Raw genomic sequence first — 17,717 nt, forward strand, 5'->3', positions numbered from 1 at the left:
AAATACCTCAACAGACCGTGAAGTAACTTACAATGTCTCTGGCAGGTAAATTTGTGTTTTGTGCTGACTTTTATTTTTAATATGTCGGCGCCTACTACTTCATGGTACTGTTCAAAGTCTCAAAATGACTCAAGCTATAGAAATAAGGAGGACTCACAGCCAGAAAGTGATATTCAATCATCTTCTCTTAATATTGTGTGCTCCTAGTAGGCAGGAATATTTCTATTACTTCCTATTAGTGGCATTTTTAAAAGATGTTTCTTCTGCAATATTCACTAATTCCCTCCAGTTCTAACGTAAGGTGATCTAGGATCATTCAGATAAATTAGAGCAGTTAACCAATAGCCTCAATGATGTGATTCATCCCTGAATATGAACCAACACCTTGATCAAGGTTCCCTTTGTTCCAATTGCTCTGGCCCCAATATCTTGAACAGCCTGTGTTAAAAATAAAAATTTCCCAACAGGGGGTTGGGGCATCCGTGGGGAGGGGTGTGGGATGGGAATGGGGGGATGAGGACAAATATGTGACACCTTAATCAATAAAGAAATTAAAAATAAAATAAAAAAAAATAAAAATAAAAATTTCCAAAGGCTAACTTGAACAAAAGCATAAGATCTATCTATAATAATAAAAGCGTAATATGCTAATTAGACCAGATGGCCGAACTGCGGAATGACCTTCCGGATGAAACCGGGGCTGCGAGGGCGGAGCCCCTTGCACGAATTTCGTGCATTGGGCCTCTGGTTTCACATAAATGCAAAGGAGATGGAGGAAACAGTAGAAGAAACCAAACTGCTACACTAAAATAACAAAGTGGAATCCTTTGTAGGCAATAAAAGTATGTTCTAAAATGTCTAATAATATGAGAAAATGTTCATAATATGCTTATCAAATAAAAAGAAGTTAGAAAGGAACTGGTATGGGATGATCTATATTTTATTTAAAAAGCAAACAAAAATGTTTAATGGTAATGTATAAATAAAAAGAAAAAAATGGCAGGATACACAACAAAATTGTTAACAGTGGTATTTCTGGATAATAAAATTGTGAGTAATTTTTATTTTCTTTTTTGGTTAAGTACATTTTCATTTTTTCTATAAGGAGTATATGTTATTTTAATTTTTATAAAGTTACAAAAACAATTAAAGTGTATAAAATTGTCACCAAAGCCATTATAAAAGGGCATATAAAATTTATATGGGGAGTCAGTTAGATTCTGCTAAAAGACAAAAAATCAATTTACTATGTTGTGAAGTCTGAAATTCAACTGTTTTAGTTAAATATGTTCCAAGATCTATTAGGATTTAGGTTATCGGCTTCCAAAAAAAAAGTAATCCTAAAATTAAATTTAGTGGGACATTTTAATTAGAAATTTAATAAACCTCTATTTACTCTCTTGGAAAAGTTTTCCATTTTTCCAACTATTGGATAGCTATGCCTGAGAAAAAGATTAAGCACTATCTCTGTGAACTGGTCACCAGCCACATGGCCATGATATTAATTGCTGGTTGGCATCATTCTATTATTAAGTCAAGGACAAAAAGCTTCCCATGATATCTATCCTTACGGTGTCCGTGTGCAGTTTCCAGTGCAGTTTGCCTAGAATGTGGGCCAGCTCCTCAAATGAAGCCTTTTAAGCCCGTGTCAGGACTCCATGATAATCAGGTTCTTGAGGTACTAAGTCTTCCTAGAGAAGAGAGTTCTGATTACTGTTTAAGGCGAATCCCTGTACTCACCCTACTTAGGGTACAAGCCACCAGACCCTATTATAGCTCACATTAAACTGCAGAAAGCTTTCCCCGTACAACTTCTCCAACAGATCTATACAAAGATGTGGCCTGAGACCTCCAAGTGTCATCCCAGGTGGCAGAAAGCCCCCTGGCCTCTTTGTATATGAGAAGAATATGCCTGGGGAACTGTTTTGCATGAAGATAGCCTTACATAAAAGAAGAGAAAAGACATGGTGTTCTATTTTCTTTTATCTTTTTTTCCCCCCAACTCCTCTGAGGATGCTGAAGCTGTCAAAGTCAGGAAAACCCACTGGAAAACTTCAGGGAGGGGTTAGAGAAGCTGCATCACTTGTTAGGACTCAGCACGATGGGAGGTGTATCACGTGCCTCTCACATAATCACATAAACAATACCACACATCATGAACGAGAAATGCCCATTTCAATGATGAAATGATTTAGACACTGCCTCCTTACCCTTTCATAACTCCTGGGCCAGTAGTTCTGATAATGCTATTTATTAACAAGGATATAGTTTTTATTTTTTTCCTTGTTTTTTTCCTAATGGGCCAACATACCCACAGATATTTCATTAAAAGGCCAGCTTGCTATGCCAGGCACTATATTTTCCTGGCATGCTAAAAACTATATTTTTTTCAAGCCAGACAATCGATCAAACAATGTTTTGACAAATATAATTTATTTTGCATTTAGATCACAAACCTAAAGCCTGGTCAGAGATGGAAATGCCAGGGCTACCCCTTTCTTTGGAAGACTTATTTTGGTAACAGCTTGCTTCCTCATGAAAGGACAGAGGAGCAAAACCTCCTTGCGAGCATCTCAGATTGGCTGTTCTTTACCATCAAGTGCTTCCAGGAGCTCGCTTCTTTTTGAAAAATATATTTTTATTGGTTTCAGAGAGGAAGGGAGAGGGAGAGAGAGAGATGGAAACATCAGTGATGAGAATCATTGACCAGCTGCCTCCTGCACGCCCCTTACTGAGGATCGAGCCCAAAACCCAGGCATGTGCCTTGACCAGGAACGGAACCATGACCTCCTGGTCAACAAGGAGCTCACTGTTTAAATTCTTGGATGTATTTAAGTCCCTACATTGTAAAGTTTATGGGAAAACTGCTGAAGGTCCAGAGGAGAAGAGTAAACATAATTAAATATTTTGTGAGAATGTTAAACTGGTTTTGCATGTCTACCCTCAAAAGGAAGAAATTAAAGAAATTGATCTTTAAATGATGTTAAGCTAATCAGTGGTTGATTTAGGAAAAAGGGAATGAAGAAAGGCAGGAAGGCAGGCAGGAAGGCAGGAAGGCAGGAAGGCAGGCAGGAAGGCAAGAAGGAAGGAAGGAAGGAAGGAAGGAAGGAAGGAAGGAAGGAAGGAGGGAGGGAGGGAGGGAGGGAGGGAGGGAGGGAGGGAGGGAGGGAGGGAAGGAAGGAAGGAAGGAAGGAAGGAAGGAAGGAAGGAAGGAAGGAAGGAAGGAAGGAAGGAAGGAAGGGTCTGATTCTCCTCTGAGTTTAAGAACAGATTCATAGTACCTTTTCTCCTCTTAATTTCCTTCATCTCCTTATTTTGGCATGCTTTGCATGGAGACATCTCAAGTGTATCTATGAGGCAGATCCCATTTGCTTTCTTTAATCCTATCCTTCTGTTCTTACTCTTAGAATAAGAATTACAATGGGGGAGGAAAGGGGATACATGTAATACTTTCAACAATAAGTATTTAAAAAAAAAAAGAATTATAGCCACACCCTCTCTACCATCTGAAACCCTTGCTCAGGGATTCGTAGCTCTACTTGTTTTTAACTCCTGTCCTGAATCATCAAACTAATCAACATAGTTTTAATTAGAGGAATATTTTGCTCTTTTTCTTCATAATACTAGATTTAGTTTTCTCAGTTCTGATGGAGGATTCTCAACTCACTACTGAAAAGATGTGCTACATTTTATCGGAATAACAGCCAAATTTTCAAGACTATGAGGAGAAAAACCTGATCACCATCTCCTGTTTTTAAGAACTATATGCACAGCATTTTTTGGTATTTGTTTCGATTTTTTATCACAACTTTTTCAATGGTGTTCCAAAAGGAGTTACTGCAGGAAGAACTGATAGTCTAATAATGAAAATGACAACAAGTTAAATGACTTGTTTAAGCTCTGGGAGAATCTGATTTAATAATAAGACTTATTTAAACATTTCCTGTTTCCAGTATTTTATCTTACTGTCGTTTATTAGTATGCTGCAGAGTGGGGTTTATGGCTGAGTTCACAGCAGTATGCTTCTTAAAGACAATTATGATCACGTTTATTACTGAACATTCATTCTCTAGCTTGAACTAGAATAGCCACCCAATGTAAATTATTCAAAATGGATCATATCCCTGCTATCAAGTAAAAGCAAGTCCCTGTCTTGTGCCTTGTTAGAAGAACCCACTCAGCAGGAGTGGGGCCTCTGAAATAGGAGATGCACCTAGCACCAAGTGGCCTCCTGCCTGTGGGGTGAAGGGTGTTGGGTACCTGTAATGCAACACTACTCCATCATCTTAAATTTGTGACTCTGACGTCTTCTTTTGGAATAATAAGAGAAAACTGGTTTATTTTGAAAAGTTTCAATGAATTTGTTAATGAAAGTTAATTCTTGCTTGAAGAAATCCTGTAATAAATAAGAAGTACACTATTGGTGAGGAAGGAAACGTACAAAATAATCACAGTTCTTTGTTCAAACCACAGTTTCCTGAACGAAACACTTTTCATCTAAATGGGCGTAAAGAACAACAGCAAATTGCTCAACATTTCTAGCATTTTAGGCACTTTAAAAATATTTACTATTTTATTTATTTAATTTTAAATTTTTATTTTTTCCATCAACTTTTTAAAATGACATTAAAATTTTTTCAGTTGGTTTTGATGAAAGCCTAATTTTTTTTAGTCAAATATATCAATATTTTACTTTAGAAAATTTTCAGTTGCTCTAGTGAAGTTTCTGATCAGGGGTACTGGCCATCAATTGGAAATTAACTTGTCAATTGGCCTAGTAACTGGGGTTCTCTGTATAATGAGCTTTCTATTAGAACAAGAGGCTGCAGAGGACTTAATACATGAACTGGAACTGTGAAATCACACAAAGAAACCATTTGTGTGCCTCTAGAAAAACAGGAGTATATTTTCTTTAATGAGCAGCTGAGAGGCAATGCCCAGTGCCCAGTGCCTAGGCTGTGTGGGGCCCTGTGGTCTTTTCCATCATTCTTTACCTGAAGAGATCACACTGCCTTTGAAAAGTGGTGGGTGTAAACCCATCATGGGTTGATACTATTCCAAATTCTATTGCTATAGCAAAGGGCACTATTTTTACATCCAGGCAAATTTTATCTGAGGAATTAGGGAGCACTGGCTGACGGTGGGACAAAATCTAATTATTGGCTTTTTTTTTCTTTCAAAGAAAAGGAGGCACAAGTTTTCCTTAATTTATTAATGACATCACAATTCAATTAAAAATTTGATGCTTAAATATATACATTTTACAAGACTTATTTTTTAAAAATCAGATATTTTGGGGTACTTGGATAATATTTATAAAGGAAGCAGCAAACACGTTACACTGAAATTTAAAAAGTATGTAATTGTAATCTAAAATATAAACTTTTTTTGTAAATAAAAATATTTTAAAAAGAACCAAAATATTAAATAAATCTATAAATACCAATGTTCATATTATGGGGGTGCCAGAAGGAGAAGAGAGAGAGCAAGATATTCAAAACCTATTTGAAGAAATAATGACAGAAAACTTCCCCTACCTGCTGAAAGAAATAGACTTTTAAGTCCAGGAAACTCATAGAGTCCCAAACAAGAGGAACCCAAAGAAGACCACACCAAGATACATCATAATTTAAATGACAAGGGTTAAATACAAAGAGAGAATCTTAAAAGCAGCAAGAGAAAAGCAGTTAGTTACCTACAAGGGAGCACTCATACGACTGTCAGTTGATTTCTCAACAGAAACTTTGCAGGCCAAGGGAGTGGCAAGAAATACTCAAAGTGATGAATAGCAAGGACCTACAACCAAGATTATTCTACCCAGCAAAGCCATCATTTAGAATTGAAGGTCAGATAAAGAGCTGCACAGACAAGAAAAAACTAAAAGCGTCCATCACCACCAAACCAGTATTACATGAAATGTTAAAGGTATTCTTTAAAAAGGAGAGGGAGAGGGATAGGGAGATGGAGAGAGAGAGGGGAGAGGGAGAGGGAGAGGAAGAAGAAGAGAGGGAGAGGGAGAGGGAGAGAGGAGGATGGGGAGGGGGAGGGGGAGAGGGAGAGGGGGAAGAAAAATATGAGTAATAAAATAGCAATAAATACATATCCATCAACAATTGAATCTAAAAATCAAAGTAAACAAATAAGAAATATAATGAACAAAATAAACTGATAAATAAAATAGAACCAGAGGCATGGAAACATGGAACAGACTGATGAATATCAGAGGGAAGGGGGGAGGGGAGGGCAGGAAGAGATTAACCAAAGATCTTATATGCATATATGCATTCCCATGGACACAGATGACAGGGTGGTGAAGGCCTGAGGTAGGGCCAGAACCAGGTGGAGAGGGCAATGGGGAAATAGAGGGGAACAGCTGTAATACTATCAACAATAAAGATTTAAATAAACAAATAAATCCTATATAATAAAAGACTAATATGCAAATTGACCAAACAGCAGAATGACTGGTCACTATGACATGTACTGACCAACAGGGGGCAGATGCTCAATGCCAGGCTCTCCCGCCTCCAGGATGTCCCACTGCTGGCTTAGGCCCTCTCCCTCGGGGGACATCCCTGTCAGTCAGGCATCCCCAAGGGCTCCCAAACTGCGAGAGGGCACAGGCCGGGCTGAGGCACCCTCCCCCCGCCCCCAGTGCACGAATTTCGTGCACCAGGCCTCTAGTAAATAAATAAATTAATTAAATAAGGGAAAGTTATTATCCATCATAAGCCCCCAAATCTTCTGTAAAGGATGAGCAGTAAGCATTTTAGTATTATAGATACACTATATATATATATATATATATATCAGGACCAAGTTAGAGGATATTCTCAGTATTATGAATAAAAAAATTAATTTCTGTTGAGTTAAAGACCTAGAAAGAGTGAGTTTTTAAATGTACTGTAGAAAAATTAAAAGTGATCATTGAAAGGTACTTTACTTATTCCTTCACTAAAGTGAACAAATAAAAAAATTAGAAGACTGGTGTATAGTACAGTAGGAAAACGTGTGGGTATTATGTAAGGGAAAAAGCAAAAATGGGTCAAGAACTTAATTTCACTACAACCACATGCCATCCCTGTCCACAAGGAACTTATAATCTAGTAAGGAAAATGACAATAAAAACAAAAAAGTAAAAAAAAAAAAATAGTGTGATAATTCTATAAAAGAAATTGCTTAGAGTGCTAGAGAGGCAGAGAGAAAGTATCTTCCTCTGAGATGGGACAGTAATTCAACTCTTGATTGTCCTGTAAAGGAGGCAAGCACAACAGGGAAATCAGCATGCCTTACTCAAAAGTTAAATACAAAAGTTAAATGAATGAAACGCAAACCCAACATTTACTGAATGTCTAGGGCCGTGGTCGGCAAACTGCGGCTCGCAAGCCACATGCGGCTCTTTGGCCCCTTGAGTGTGGCTCTTCCATAAAATACCACAGCCTGGGTGAGTCTATTTTGAAGAAGTGGCATTAGAAGAAGTTTAAGTTTAAAAAATTTGGCTCCCAAAAGAAATATACACTGAGTGGCCAGATTATTATGCATTCAGAGATCATAATAATCTGGCCACTCAGTGTATAAACTAAACCCTAAGCCTCAGTTCTATTTGGGGCTCAGAAAGTGCCCTCTCTTTCTCAGATAAAACATAGACACACTTTCTTCTCCATTTAATCTCTGGTTTTCTTTTAATGCAGACCTTGGAAAAAGTCATATTTGGTGACAATGATATACTTATGTAATATCCCATATCTAATCTCAATTTAAAACATATCCTTCAGTTGAGTGTACTAATCCATAGCATTTGTTTCTAACTTCTCATGTAATTTCTTAAAAACAAACATCAAATATTTCCTCACTCCTTTATACTCTGAGTAGTTACACCATTAATATAGTTGATGGTAGCAGTGAGCTGGAGAGAGCAGAGTGTGGTCCCATGTATCTTAAATGTGGATTAAAATCCATTCTTTCCCTCAACCTGGATTCTTTATGGTTAAACTCATTTCTTCTGAGACTGTACATGGAGCATTTCATTCTACAGCAACTCAGAAGTTGACAAATCAATCACTCTGGGGGTTTTTAAATAATGCTGAATTTTTCTCAATGAAAATCAACTCCTTATTCTACATATTTGTTGAGCTCAGGAATTAACACCTGATTTATTCAGGCAATGTGTACATAACATTCTCTTTGGTTCAAATAAAAATATTTCCAAATTGTCCAACATCTGTGGGCACAGACTACAGGGAGTAAAAAGGCAGTTTAAATGATAGAGTTGTAAAGCAGGATTATTACTCTGCCCTCTTAGCCTTCCAAATTCCATAAACATTAACATATAATGAATACATACTCATTATAACTTAATAAAAGCATTCAAAACAAAAACTAAAGCCAAAAGCAAAAATCAACCAACGAAGGGCAATGATTGAATTTGCTTTCATTATCAAAACCTATGGTCAATGGAAATCCTCAAGTATCTTTCTTGTTGTGTAACCTATTATCCTAGACTCAGTTTCACATAAATAATCAATGTCAAGTAATATTTATAAAATATATATGCCAACTTAAAAGAGAAAAATTTGCATCAGAACACACAACTGAGAGGGATGTGCTGGTTCCACTATCCTCGGTACTCATCTGTATGAAATTACAGTGGTCGAGTTTACCCATACCAGTTCTAAACCATCACATACAACTTAGTTTTAAAAAGTTATCATCTGCACCAAACACAATGTTACACCTACTCAATTGAACAAAAAAACGTAACAAACACAAATGCTCCTGTTTCTCCTAAAATGGCTGGTTTTGAGGCGACTCAAGTTTTTCTAAAACCAGCAAGAGCGTGAAGAAGAAATCCAGTGGCATCAATCTTGGCACAAACCTGACCACTTTTGCCTCTCCTTTCACAAAAGGAGCTCCTGATGTCTGAGCTTCATCTCACACTACAGCTTTCTGTTAACATGATTCCACCACTAAGAGCTATTCAGGAGGGATTCATAAGTACCAATTTCTCATAATGTGGAAACAGATGGGTTTATTACCATGGCAACCCAAAACATGTATCAGATCAAATACTTTGCTGGCAAATCTCCTAGTGATTTTTCAAATACTATCTTTTTACTCGGCCGAGATAAATGGGAGAGCAGTATGCCTATAAATGCTAATGCCTGTGAACAGTTAAACGGTGACCTCCAGGGAGGTCTTCACAGTTGTAAGATCCACTAAACATCAGTAGCTGCAGCAGAACATAGTGACTCCCACACAAATCGACCTCCGTGCTCCAGAAACAATGGTGCGAACAACACCAGTGGGGAAAGGAAAATCGCAAATGGCAGCCACTGAAACAATTAAATTTCCTAAAGGAAGCAAGCCCACTGATTTTTCAGAGACAAGAAGCCAGAGCAAGGGACACGCATGTGTACAGAGGTAAGCCACCGTCTCGAGGGAGAGTGTGCTTTGTTTTCTAATTTTCAGAGCTAGACTGACATTACTTTTGTCATGTTTTAATATGATGTAAAATTTCTTCAAGAATTCCATTACTGTATTGTAAATGACAGTCAATACTCTTGAAAACAATTGCAGGTCAAGCCTAATGGCTTTCAAAACAAAACAAGATCACCCCCAAACCTACCAACAACATACACAGTGCTCTATACAGCAGAGTCTTCAGGGAATCAACAATTAATGCAGATTCCGGGGACATCACTGAGGCAGGCAGAGCAGAAGCTTGGGATATATATTTTTAACAAAAGGGAATATTTGAAAATACCTGTAGGAATTGGCCAGCCAACCAAAATCTAAATGAAGGGGTATTTAAAATTACTTATTTCAGGAAAATGATTGTACACAAATTATATTGATTCTTGGATTCTACCAATCCCCAGACCTCAACTTGAAGGCCAGCAGCATACCACTCTACAGATACAAGCATCAAGGCTGTCCAAAGTTCTCCCTGCCCCGCGCTTTTGCACCCATGCTGTCTTGTCATTGCTTGTAATCTACCATGTGTAAACGTTCTCGTTTAGCATCAATGTGCACAGAGGGTTGGCAGAGGAATCTTGTGACCAAATTATTCTTAGCTGAAGTACAACGTGAGACATGGTTACCGTATCACAAATGGTGAAGAAAAGTATTATCCTAATTGGAGAGGAAGTTTCTCATTTTAAAGGGCTCATCCGGGAAACTAGAAATGCTTACCTCAGGAAGTGCTTCATTGTGCCTGTTCTGCTTATCCAGATGTTATCCAAACTGTCCTCAAGTAACTGCTTTCCAGTTGGCCTTTGTCAAAATAAGTGCCAGCTGTGGGAAGAAAATAGATGTATTTACTACTAAGGGTGCTGGAAACCCCACCCCCCAGAGTTCTGCTTGCCTTAGTAAGCGGACAATATTATATGGCACACGGAGCATTGTCAACCCAACTGCCCACGAAGCCACTCAATTCTATGGATGGAGATTATAGCTAAAGCCTTTCATTTTAAGTCACTTGCTGGAGAAATTATTAGTTTCATCAGCAATCTTTGCAATAGTAAGCTTTTTCTCTATTTTGGGCATTTCTACATTTGGAAGAAGAGTATTTATTTTTTTAAAAATGAAGAACCATAAAATTATCCCGATTTCCAGATAGCCGATGGTCTGAAATCTGGCAGCGCCAACCTCTCAGAAGTACAACTAAAAAATAACTAGAAGCAGCTGGTAATGTCTTTAAAATATAGGCGTTAAAGAGCCAATTACTCCAAACAAGTGAACAATATGCTCCATATCCGCCCCCCCCCCTCATTTTTTTTTGCACTCTGACTAGAACAGTGAGGTTTTATATTTGCCTAGCACTTTTCAGCTTACAATTTGCTTTAACAAAGTCTATAATACCAGGTTATTGGCCTTCTTCCTTCTTATAAGGAGGGCAGCAGAAGCTGCCTACAAAGTGGGGATGAAACAGCCTAGAGAAGGCAGAGGCTGGAGACAATAGTGGAGAGACGTTGCCGAAGAGGAGGAGTGATAAATGAAACACCAGCTGCAATGGCAACATGAGGAACTGAGTGGATGGACAAGTGGCTGAGGGAAGAGACACAACTACCTACTAGAACAGCTCAGAAAGGTGGGCAACTCAACCCCAAAGCCAGTCTTTAACACTTTTTTTTCTCCTGTAAATACTCCATGCATGCTTGGGGGAAAAAGTGTACACATCAATTTAAGATTGTGGTTGCTTCTGGCGGGACAGGGAGAGGTTTAGGACTGGGGAAGAAAAATTGACCTTCAACTTGATAAGCATTTTATTTCTTAAAACATATCCCAAGCAAAACAAAGGGGGAAAAACAACTTGTGTCCTTTTTTACATGGTGGGAATATATATTATTCTTTGTACTTTTGTGGCTTTTAAAAATGAATCCAAATTTTAACTAAAAAGCATTAGTGTCTACCCAGAGCCCAGATTATGGTTTGTAAAATATTCTCTAAGATAAGGAAGCAAGGCTCCTTGGAGGAGTGGCTGAGTCTAGGGACAGGGCAGGGAACACACCGGTGAGCCTGACACGTCTTGTTGTGCCAGAAAGTAAGACTGTGCTCAAAGGGCAGACAGTGAAGGCGATGCCCAATAAACACAGGAGCCAACTGCAAGGGCCCCTGGTGGCCAACACCGGGACAATGTGCGTAACGTAATAAATGTAGCACTGGATTATACCATAAAGTATAAAGTATCTATGATTCCATACTGATATAAATAAATGACTGAATAAATAAGTAAATGGAGAATACTAGATCATCCTCCTGTACAGAAGACTTCCAAATAATTTATGTAGATACTCTGCCCTCAAGGAGCTGGAGCAGGATTCTTAATCCCTTCAATGTTGTCTGGACAGAGTGACTTCCTGAGTATAGTGTGGAAGGGGGGAACGAGTAACTTTACAGTAGAGAAACCTGACAAATACTATCTCAGTTAGGTGATCAAGGTTAACATCACAGTGGTAAGTCATGCTGACAGAGTACATTCTTGATATGCTGGGATGAAAATGGCACTTTACCTCCATAGTCTTCCTCCTCCAAACCTTTACCCCTGTCTCATCATGATAAAAACATCAGACCAACTCCTATTGATAGATATTGCACAAAATTCCTAACCAGTGTTCCTTAACATCTCCAGATCATCAAAAACAGGAAAAATCTCAGAAACTATCACAGTCAAGAGGTGGCTAAGAAGATATGATAATTAATTATAATGTGGTATCCTGGATGGGATCCTGGAACAGAAAGAGAATGTTAGATAAAAACTATGCAAATCTGAATAAGCGTGGATTTTAGTTAATTAGGTATCAATATTGGCCCATTAGTTGTGACAAATGTTCATATTAACATAAGAAACTGGATGCCAATAAAGGAACATGCTGTATTATCTTTGTAACTTTTCTGAAAATCTAAACTATTCTAAAATTAAAAATGTATTCCAATATATTGATGCCTAACATGTTCTAGATACCAAGTTAGGCATTAGGAATACAGGATGAACACGGGAGGCATGGGTTCCATTCTCCAGACCCTGAAGTCTTGAGGGAGGATTGTAGAGATGATACAGAGAAACAAATAGGTACTTAAACACAGTTTTACAAGTGGAAATGGGTGCTGTGATAGTGATGCTTATCTTATGATGTAGGGGTCAGGGGGTTCCCTAGCACATACAAAGTCCTAGGAGCAAGAGAATACACAATGTGCAGAGGGAAAAATGTTCAACATGACCTAGTGACCTGGTGCTTGGTGAGAGGGACAGGTAAAAACAGGAATGGTAAGATCTGGAAAACCAAGAAATGGTCAGATTGTCTAAGAATTTGTAAGCAACATTAAAGAAGTCTGAACAATGAGGAACCATTAAAAGTCTTCCATCTGAGATGTGAGATGATCCAATTTCTAGCTTTAAAAATGCTCTCTGCATGTAGTATGGAGAATAAATTGGATTGTGGTGAAATTGTTGGAGGGGACATCATTTAGAAGGTTATTACAATAGTCCAGGCAAAAATAATAATGGCAGGAGAAGGCAATTGACAGAGGCAGAACTGTGATGGGTTTGAGAGATATTCAGAAAGTAAAACAAATAGAGCTTTTGTTAATTGATTAGGGAATAGGTTGGCGAAGGAAAAGGAGGAGTCAAACATTATGCCCATGTTTATGGCTGGCATAGATGGGGGAGACAGTAGATTCTTTCATTAAGACACAGAATTCTGGAGGAGATTTTGGGGTCTGGGTGTGTTTGGAAGTCTTGAAGAGGAATTTTGAGCTTGCTGGGTCAACTGGTAGTATGGATATACCTGGATCTGAAGGCGAGGAGAGAAATTCCCATTGGAGACAAAGATTTAGGCTTCATTGGCATATAGATGGTAATTCAAACCATAGCCCAGAAGGAAATACTAAAGAAGTAACATATACAACAGTTGTTGTACATAACACTAGTTCTTTGTCATTGGGATAATACTAAATTAGAATTGTCATACTAGAAGGCAATAAAGAATAGAATGCATTTCAGAAAGATTTTACCAATATTTAAAGGAATCTTTAAATGGTTTCATTTTAATTAAATAGAAAACCAGTTTACCTAAAAAAAAATCTCATTTCATAATGATGTAGGACAAATAAAGTAATATAATACTGCAGCTTCCTGCCCTCTACATAGAGGTTCCTGAGTCTATCCATTAAAAAACACCTTCTTGAATGCTTATGTGCCCAGCATTATGCTGGGTAATGCAACATAGTTTAATACTTCAGGGGAGCATTACAATTTAAGGAAAAAATTGGCAAATATGGCAGAAAGCATGCATGGTGGTTAAGAGCACAAGCTTTGGAGACAGAGAGTTCATATCTGGGATCTACCCCTAGCCTAGTGGCTTTAGACAAGCTGCTTAACCTTTCTAGGGTTCTGTTTTCTCCCTGTTAAAAGGAGAACTTCGTAGGATTGTTCTAAGAATTACAGTATGTAATATGCAGTCAATGAATGGTACTCATTATTAGTATTATTTTGTCATTCTTATTATATACTCCTCTAAAGTAAAAGATTATTTGCTTAAGTGAAGAATCAGTTTGGAGACTATTAAAATAAATTCTGACAAGTTGTGACTTAAACTGGAACCATGATAGTGGTGATGGAGAGAAGTGAACAGAGGTGGAAAGTAGAATCACTTGGACTTACTGATCGGGTGGAAAAAGTCAAGGGAAAGAAAATAACAATTAGTTTCAATGATCTGTCTCCCAAACAGGAAACAAAGACAACAATGAGTTCTAATTATCTGTCCCCCAAAGAACACACACCAAAAATGGCTTTGGGTGGTAGAAGAAAGACTTTGCAAATACTATTTAATACGATCATTGCTCACTGGGTACTAAGTAACTTCTCTAAATGTTTTCTATAGAAAAATAAAACGAATTACGGCTCACTTTATTTTTTAAATCTAGCTTTGTTTTAAAAGAGGCATACTTGTTAATGTCCTACTTACTGCAAACTAGATAATTGGTGTAAAAGACAGGAACCTGCAACAAATCAGAACTGGTGTGCAACGTGTGATACTGTGAGCCACTCACTATTCATAAGAAATGCCCTATGAGTTGTTTTTTAATGAGTGGTGCTGAGGTAATCTCTCTGTGTTAGGCCTCCTTTGTAGGCAAAGCAGCTGGGCAGGGCCTAAGGTCGGCAAAACCTGAGTTTGCTTCTTGTCTGCACCACGCTCTAACAAAACAGTAGCCCTGATAGACGGCTCAGGTTTTTACCCACAGCCTGTCGATGCTAACTGGATCAAAGGCCTTGTTTATATGTCTCCCTAACTGAAAAATGCAGATACTTATTTTGGGTTAAATTCAGATTTATTGAGGTATTTTTACATAAAGTTTAGCTTTTTATTTTTGGTCAGACAGTAACTTCAGTGCCCCCTGCTTCACAGCAGGCAAGGAGAACATGAACACTGTGTGCTGTCCCCTCTCTGTAACTGCTTCTCCAGAGGGGCCTGTAACCGTGTGGACATCACAATTACCTGCTCTGATTTAAATCTCTGCTGCTGTTCTAAAATGACCTGTGCCATGCTTCCCCTCTGCACACATGCTCCTCGGGGCACCAGGGAAGCCCAGGGCCTGCTACAATGGCTGGCAAATTGAGGGCTCAGTTCAGCTGTGCTGAAATGAACTCTGCATAGTTTTTGAGAAATGCACCTTTTTAACAACACTGATAAAACCAACTAAAAATCGCCCTACTGGAAGAAAAAAAACACAAAACCATGTGGCTCTCCTTTTTAAGCAAAATAAAGAATATGATCGTAATCCTGGGTTTCCTGACACTTTCAGCCTATCTGCACTAATTTATCTCCCTGCGTATGGGACACTGCCCTGACCTGTTCCCAAGGCAAGGATCAAACGGCTGTGCTTGGTGGATCAAACACCTCCCGAGATCAGTGGGCACTTCCGTGCTGTGTGTGGGGTTGTTGCCCCTTGTACTTTTTCTCCAGCTGGGAGGACAGGGGCGGGGGGGAGTGGGCTGCTACTTCTGAAAACCCTTTCTGCCTGGAGCCAATGAACCTGCACTGCCTCCTTTGAGCAAGAGGCCCCGACAGCTCTTTTGTCAAGCACCACATGATGACCCTAAGTCTTAGAAGCTGACCTATCTATTGAGCATCCCCTGGAATGAATTAGAGACTTAACTAGAGGGGATAGAACGCCTTTCTTTAAAATCTTAATCCCTACACAAGATGAGAAAAGCTATTTTCTATGTAGCCCCCTTCAAATTCTAACTGTAATAAGCAAAATGCTTGTGCACTCATAATGTTAATATGATCAATAAAAGACAACCCATGAAGTAAATTCTAGTCTACTCTTAAAATGTGCCTAATTTGGGATTATCCCATTTTTTTTCCTAAAAAATGTCTTCTAACCCTAGCAGGTTTGGCTCAGTGGAGAGAGCGTTGGCCTGTGGACTGAAGGGTCCCAGGTTCGATTCCGGTCAGGGGCACATGCCTTGGTTGCAGGCTCGGGTTGCAGGCTCGATCCCCAGTGGGGGGTGTGCAGGAGGCAGCTGATCAATGATTCTCTCTCTCATCATTGATGTTTCTCTCTCTCCCTCCCCCTTCCTCTCTGAAATCAATAAAAATATTTTATATAGAAATGTCTTACAGATAATTTTTAAATAAAATTTAATCTAAAAAAATGTAGTCTCAGCTTAAGGTCTTACGAATAATAGCTAATATTTACACAGTGGTTATTTTGTGCCAGGCAATATTCTATGGCCTTTATTTAAAACTCACTTAACAGGCATCCCATGAAGGGAATAAAAATTATCTCCATTTTATAGCTGAGAAAACTGAGCAAGCTTCCAAGGTGTTAGTACCTGGCAGAGCTGGGACCCAACCCCGCAAAGCCTGGCTTCCCAGGCAGTGCTATTATTTCTCCCCTGTGCTGCCTCTGGAAGACACGGAGGTAAAATTCTGAGCTGACTTAAGCATGAAGAGAATAAATAGTATATTCAATTCAAACTAAATTACAGAGTTGGGAATAATTGAGGCCTGGATGTACACCTGCCCCTCAAGATTTAGGAGTGTCCTGGGAGCTAGCTGGAGGGCTCTTGTCTAATAAGGGTTACTTTGTCACTGAAAATTAACCTCTTTCCTTTCCCAAAGCAAATGTACTAGAAATCTAAAATTTTTTAAACAAGAAAATGTTATGGGAAGAATGTATATAACAGAGCCTAAAAGTGTTGGTTTTAAATATTCTTATTGAGGTCACATTTCAAAGGAGATAAGAATCCTTGGCAGTATAATTCTGAAATAATTAATATTAAAATGTTACATGTAAATCTAGTGGTCCCTTGGGTTTAGGAAATCTAATGACACTCAAGCTCCTGGTCCACTCTGCTATTTGTGTGGTGATGCTATTCTTCCCACATTACTCCGAGGCATTAGTCAGTGTGACAGGGCCTTCAAATCAGCAGTTTCCCTCGTTTGTTTTTATTTTTTTCATTTTACCTCCATATTTTAGCTTTCATAATACATTACACCTTTCCTTTGTAGATAAAAATATTTGCTTACTTTTTTTAAGGAAACATAAAATATATCTAATGGTTGGTAGAATATTTCAAATCTACTTAGAAGACATACTAACTTGAATGAGTCTTCTTGAATTAATTGAAAAGCAAAGTAAACTCCACTTTCTCTTAGATTTCCCTAAATGCTTATTTTTTACCCTTTTCTTTTGAAGAGAGATATCATTTATTTTAGCATCAAAATTACAGTCACATCTTAACAAACACAAGTATAGGAGTAAAAAGTGGATGTTGTAGTAATCAATCCCAAAATGAATTGTTCTCATTCTATTGGCACAATCAATACCAGGAAATTCTCCTTGTGACTTTTTCTTATGAGATACAAATAGCATTCATCTTGAGAAAATAGGTCTGGATATAAGTTATCTCTTCCACTTGCCTGACATTATTTGTATTTTGGACCAATACTGTTCTTGGTGCATTCACATGAACAAATGACCCTCATATGTCAGACACACAGGAAGAAAGTTGGATCATATAGCCTGCTAGTTATGAGCAGAGATCCTAATTGCTCTTGTTGTTACTATTTTCTTTTCATGCTATAACACCACAAGGAGGAAAAAAAAGCAATCAAATGGGTCAACCTCAAAATACAACTTATTGCAATTAATGATAATCAGAAGATGAAAACACTTCCCACTCTCCTTCCCCTGAATCTAGATTAAGA

The 17,717-nt window shown here is 38.3% G+C and overlaps 1 protein-coding gene across 1 annotated transcript in view; it reads right to left on the reverse strand.

Annotated features, from left to right (window-relative positions):
* Positions 1–10,288, reverse strand: part of ELMOD1 (ELMO domain containing 1) — a gene marked incomplete at its 3' end in the record, with an annotated part of 41,307 nt that extends 31,019 nt beyond the window's left edge. Inside the window, exon 1 of the mRNA XM_079789375.1 lies at positions 10,192–10,288. Within this exon, the coding sequence (XP_079645501.1) occupies positions 10,192–10,208 (17 nt within the window). The 5' untranslated portion in view covers positions 10,209–10,288. The remainder of the gene's footprint in view (positions 1–10,191) is intronic.
* Positions 10,289–17,717: the final 7,429 nt, after the last annotated feature.

The sequence above is a fragment of the Cnephaeus nilssonii genome (genome assembly GCF_951640355.1).
Source record: "Cnephaeus nilssonii genome assembly, chromosome: 13".
NCBI lineage: Eukaryota > Metazoa > Chordata > Mammalia > Chiroptera > Vespertilionidae > Cnephaeus > Cnephaeus nilssonii.